The following is a 6,143-nucleotide window of genomic DNA, read 5'->3' on the forward strand; positions in this document are numbered from 1 at the left end:
CGATGCAAGGCTGTGTTCCTTTCCATCCAAACTCTGTTCTTTTTGGCGATTTGCCCAATGAGTAATGATATCTCTCCTCAACTTATCCCAAAAATTTAAATTCGACTATATAGATTCACTTTCTCCACTATATAGATCTATCTTTTTTTTTTCTATTCTCTAACCTAATGTGCTCTACTTGTCTAACTGGAGTCTCCATATATCTACACTTCAACGATATCTGTCATAAAAAAATTTAAATTTATATAAAAATTTTCATAATTAAAATAAATTTATATAAGGTTAAATTAAATAGGTACATACAAAAGCTCATAAAAGTTTTTCTTGTAATTTTTCATTTTATCATATTATATTCATATAATTTTTACGATCTTGAATATTTCAAGTGTAAATCTGCCAATAACATTGATTATAATAAAACTCACATAAAATCTACCGTAATCAATAGTTTATAACAAATCTATTATACAAACAATAATTGTATTCCAAAATTTCCCACTCAAAGGCACTCCTTGAAGGACTCAAGGAAGGCTCAAATAGGTAAGAACAGAGATGATTACTTGTATATCTTGCGATCCTGGTGCTTCAAATTAAAACTAAACAGGAAAGAATCATGCATTCAATTGGCTATTCACAAATGCAAAAGGTAACCAACCAAAAATTTAAGCAAAATTGAAACCATCAAGTCTAGCATTCATAGCAATCTGGCACCAGCCTACGAAAGAAATTTCATGGAAGAAATTCGTACCAAATCCTACATGAAGTTTTCACAAAACCGAGTAACTGGCCTATAGGGCATAAACCTACAAGTTTCACAGCGCTAATCACCATCCGACAAATGATTAATAGCGATCAAAGGAGGACGGGTGCCCTCCCCTGCCAGGCCGGTCATATGGACCTGGCCTGTTCCTATAGCCCCTATCATTTCGTGGAGGCCCTCCACTTCCATACCTATCACTGCCTCCTCTTCCAACACCATCCCTATCGTAGGCTCTGTCTTTGCCATAACCATTGTGCGCATAACGATCTGAACCACCAAATCTATCGCTTCCAAAGCGATCTCCACCTGGAGGATACCTGCATGGTTTGTAAATTAAGTACCACAGAACTGATGAACAGTAGAACATAATTAGATTATCACTCAATGACTTAACGATAACAACTGCTAAGTATTTATATTATTCTCACTTCTAAAAAAGGGCAAATCTAGATAACAGAAACAGACTACCACCACTACTACTTCTGTGATAAAATCAAAATTCTGTTCTCAAATAAATAGATAAATACAAATATGCTTCACACAATACCACAAACATCTTAACAAAACTTCATGTACCTGTCACTAGCATAGCGATCACGGCTCCCATATTTGTCTCTGCCATCAAAACGGTCCCTATCACCATATCGTCCTCCATCATAGCGGTTATCCACGTATCGATCACGATCCCCTCCAAAGCGGTCGCCACGGTCACCAGCAGGGAACCTAGAACGTGAAGAGAATGAACCTCCACCTCCACCACGGCCACCAGCAGCAGGACAGTCACGGGCCCAGTGTCCTAGGCGCCCACACTTGAAGCATTCATCTTGCCCAAGAGGTCTGTCTCCCCCATAGCCTCCTCCTCCTCTGCCACCCGATGAAGAGTAGCTACCCCTGTAGCCATGATCTAAATCATCTCCTCCCATTTTAGGTTGAGCCTTGTTCACTGAGATAACACGATCGCCAAACTCCCGTCCATGCATCTCCCTGATAGCATCATCCATGGCCCGACGATCTGCATATGTTATAAAACCAAATCCACGTGGACGACCTGTATCTCTTTCCAGCATGACCTGCATAAACACCAGAAAAGAAAAACCTGACAAGAAGCAAACGCATGTACCTGAAAAAACTAGAGAAACACTAATATGCAATAATCAAAGCTATACGATGGATGAGACATAACGATGCATTTACCTGGAGAATAAGAAACGTCAAAGGCAAAATACTCATCAATCATGCTCCATATTGAATTTACTTAACCGTTTAATTAAAATTATCTGAGGCAAAAAATGAATTTATATACCTGAAACTTGAGCTAACAATGATGATGACAAAGGATTAATCACTCCAAATGAAACAGAATAAAGACAGAAGCGTATTGCAGCAATGGGAAGAGAAGAGGGGGGCGGGATCCTCACAATGATGTTACCTGTTACTCCTAACAAACATCTAGAACAAACTCCTAAAGATCATAGCTGTCAGCCATTTTGCCAGCCTATCATTTCATCACATTAAAGTGTGCAAACAATAAGCACAAAAACACAATTAGAGGGATATACACCTACCTGACCTAGTTCACCATTATCATTTGTATATTTATAGCGGTAGTTGTTGCACATTTACAAAACAAGAAGCAATTAAATGCAGAATGTATTTTTGGAGATCTATCAGGCAAATAGGAACAAAAAGTTTCAGATTTTTCTTGTAGATGATTTTATTAACTTCCAACAAGAAGGGTGATGGGAAGGCAAAGGGTAAAATCTGCAGAATTGATCTGCACTAGAAAATTTAGTTTTGAAGATCTGCACTCAAAATATTTAATTAAGAAAAGATTGTCAAAGGTACCAGGTAGATAACTTACTTTCACGTTGTTATCATGACATGGCTAAGGCATCTCAACCTGTTTGATATTGCAAAGAGTTCTTAAAGTATACAGCAGAATCTGCAAACCATATCTGCCAATCTAACAAAGTAGATCAATTTTTACTCTCACTTTCCCACAGTATCTGAGGTAACAATCCCACAATGAACTGTTACATAGCAACCATAAAACTTGAATGCATCAATTTATCCAAGATACAATAATAATGTCCCAATTAAACTGGTCATTACTGCTAGTCTTCCTACTGAATACGACTATTTTGCCACTTAGGTTATCAAACATCATACAGATTACCACAGAGGGTAGTTTAAAAATCAAATCAATCTGCACCTCGCTGCCACAAAATTAAACCAACAATCCAAACCTATCAATATTGTAAATCCTTTGGTGGTGCAAATGAAATACCATATGGTTCCTTCGCGTTGGAGATTGTAATGATAATAATGGAATTTCTGGTTCCTTCACTTTGGAGACAACAATTCCATATTTCCATAATTCTGGTTCCTTCTTCAGCAGCCCATAATTCAATTGGCAGGTGACAAAAAGGTTCAGTCAGACAGACAATTGAGAAACAAAAAATTCCTCCATGCACCCTCCCAAAGATACAGAACAAACAAGAAGCAGTACAGAACAAACAAGAAGCAGAGAACCACTTCGAACCAACAAACTTGACATAGACAGATACAGCCACGAATCCACAAATGCACGCTGGTCGCATCATTTACCCTCAAAACTATAATTATAGTCATAAGCATAAAGTTCCCAATAATGTTGAAAACTTTCAATTGCCGCACTAGCAGGTAATAAAATAGTTTCCTTTGGTTGGAAGGTTACAAGTGGAAGAAGGATTAACAACAAGAAGAGAGAAGAAAATGTCACCAGCTAACAACTACAAAAATCCAGACTGCAGCCTAAAACAGAACAAGCATTTCTGGCAGCCAGAAATAAATCCACCTGCTACTAATCCTCAATGTCAATTTTTAACTAACGATAAAACCACAGGTAAGCTATGAGGCTCCCAAAGCTGTATTGCTCAGACTGCCCTGAATCTGTCCTCTGCCATGCAGAATGCAGTTCTGGAACATCAAAGCAATAAAGCACTGTTTATGGCTCCTGAGGCTTCCAACAGATACATGAAAGCGAAGATTTAACAGGACAAATCAAGGTCCATCATCTCGGTTGTCAATACATGCATAATGTGGAACGATATGAAGGAATAAGAAATGTGAGTAACCCATATCTGTACTCTGAAAGGAACAATCAAAATTTATTCTAACCACTCAGTTGATAAATCCAGCAACACAATCTCGCAATAAAGTATTACCATGAAGCTCAAAGAAGTCCAGAATTGACCAAGTACAAGAATAAAAAGTAGGAAACTTAGTCATCATGAGTCCACTGCATTAGGATGGAATGTCAACCCACCTCCATTCAGAAGCAGACAACTTTGCTCATGATTTGTAACATCAAGAATGATGAAATTTCCTCCTAACCTTGGGACAGTGATGAACATAATCTCAACCAAACTTGTATTAAAAACAAAGTTTATGTACACGCCTACGCCCTACTAAATAGATCAAACATCAGTTGTAAAGAATTTCTGATTATCAGGGAGTGAAAGATGAGTAAAACAATAAAACAACACAACAGAGTCGCAAAGAAAAATCCACACTACAGGAAAAAGTGATTGTTTCAGTGATAGATAACGGTCCTCAGAGAAGGAAATTATAGATAACGGTCCTCAGAGAAGGAAATTATAATGACGCAAATCCTTGTTGACAGGCGTCCAAGGAAGAAACAATAGGACAACTATCCAGCTCAATAAATTTTCTCGCACATCCATGCAAGACATTCAATTACGTGTTTTGCCCCAATAGCATGAAAGCTGGAAAAAGCCCATTGAAAAACCAAGCAAATCTTCTCACACAACGGTTCAAACATCGTTCCTCTTTTAACTGAAATTCCAGCTGCCAAAGAATGATAAACATGAACTTGCCAATACCTTATTCATTAATCCAGATAGATAGCAGCAACTGACTAAAACAGAAAACCCCTCAACCAAAAAATTTATTCAAAACTTTTGTTGCATTGCACATCCTCATTCCAAACATTTGAAGCAGATTCTCTTTATGACACTCGTTTTTTCAGTTAGGTAAATATGTACATAAACCAGGTACCTCTGCAGACCATACACTCCACATCCAGAGAACACCATCATACCCGCACTTGGTGAATTAAAAACTATTAAATCCAATTTAATCTAATCAATGAAATGAGATTGATCTTGAGCAAAACTGATTCAACCACTCTGACCAAAAAATCTCTAAACGCACAGCATCTCTAAATGTACAGCATCTCAAAAGATCTTACCAGCAAGCCATAAAACAACAAAAAAACAAGAAAAATTAATAATAATAATAATAATAATAATAATAATAATAATAATAATAATAATAATAATAATAATAGAAATTTTTAAAATGCAAAATAAGGGCTGAAGCAGATAACAGGGACCACCAAAAACCATTTACCAATGCAAATTGCCAGTAACAAATTATGTGAATTAATATCTTTTTGATTTAGCATGAAGAAGTAGCTAAGCGCGGAAATAATCAAAAAATTCTAAAACAAAAATAATTAAGTGAAACAATTAGATTTAAAAAAAAAAGTAGCAACAGTTAAAAAAAAAAAAGTAGCAACAGTTTTAAAAAAAAATATTAATTACACAAGAGTGTAGCTTTTTTCCCCTTTTTTCAACTTTTATTAAACCCGAAAGTTACACAATTTATAACACTTCTCCTTATCGTTTCCCTAATTTTCTTAGCAACCAAACAGAAAGCAAAAAAGGGGGAAAAATTAAGGATACCTGACACTCGATGATTTTTCCATAGCGGCTAAAAGCATTCTCAAGCTGTCGTTCGGTGACGTCCCAAGACAAGCCTCCAACGAAAATTCGGTTCTCTTCCTTTGAAGCCATATCTCTGTCGCATAAACGCACGAGATTGACTTGGCTGCAGGAAAACGAAGTCGTTTTTCCTCAAAGAAAAACAGAATCGAAAAACCGCGAGATATAAGGCAAAGAAAGGATAAGAATTGCTTACCTATTTGCCTGTGTAAATAGAACAGAATTTGGGTGTTACCAGAAACCCTAGATGCAATTGGGGATCCCGTTTTATGCTATTTCTAATTCTACCCTCTAACGATGGAGATGGTTTATGCCATTTTAATTTATTTTTGGGCCTTCATTTCTCTAACGGGCCTTTGCTCGTGGGCCACCCTTTAATCAGAAAATAAAAATCAATATCCTGTCGCCGTCCCACGGGAGATCGGAATCGAGATGGGACTTGGCCATTAGGGAGTGAGGGAAAGCGAGTTTCTCCGTTGAGATTTTCCATTTTTTTTTTATTTTTATTTTAATTATTATTACATAATATAAATTTTTTTATTAAAATTAAATTATCGATTAAAAATATAAGTTTTTTATAAAAAAATTAAATATAA

General features: G+C 36.5%; 1 protein-coding gene across 2 annotated transcripts; it reads right to left on the reverse strand.

Moving 5' to 3' along the window:
• Positions 1 to 647: 647 nt before the first annotated feature.
• Positions 648 to 5,888, reverse strand: LOC110672456 (glycine-rich RNA-binding protein RZ1C). 2 transcript variants are annotated; one of them, XM_021835240.2, is made up of 4 exons: positions 5,744 to 5,888; positions 5,509 to 5,653; positions 1,337 to 1,830; positions 648 to 1,077 (listed from the first exon to the last, which is right to left on the reverse strand). In XM_021835240.2, the coding sequence occupies exons 2-4, from the start codon at positions 5,617 to 5,619 to the stop codon at positions 843 to 845; spliced, it is 840 nt and encodes a 279-aa protein (XP_021690932.2). In that variant the 5' UTR covers positions 5,620 to 5,653; positions 5,744 to 5,888; the 3' UTR covers positions 648 to 842. The 2 variants fall into 2 exon arrangements, with proteins under 2 accessions (XP_021690932.2, XP_021690933.2); XM_021835241.2 differs by lacking the exon at positions 5,744 to 5,888 and adding an exon at positions 2,622 to 5,007.
• Positions 5,889 to 6,143: the final 255 nt, after the last annotated feature.

Source organism: Hevea brasiliensis, chromosome 14 (assembly GCF_030052815.1).
Source record: "Hevea brasiliensis isolate MT/VB/25A 57/8 chromosome 14, ASM3005281v1, whole genome shotgun sequence".
Lineage (NCBI taxonomy): Eukaryota > Viridiplantae > Streptophyta > Magnoliopsida > Malpighiales > Euphorbiaceae > Hevea > Hevea brasiliensis.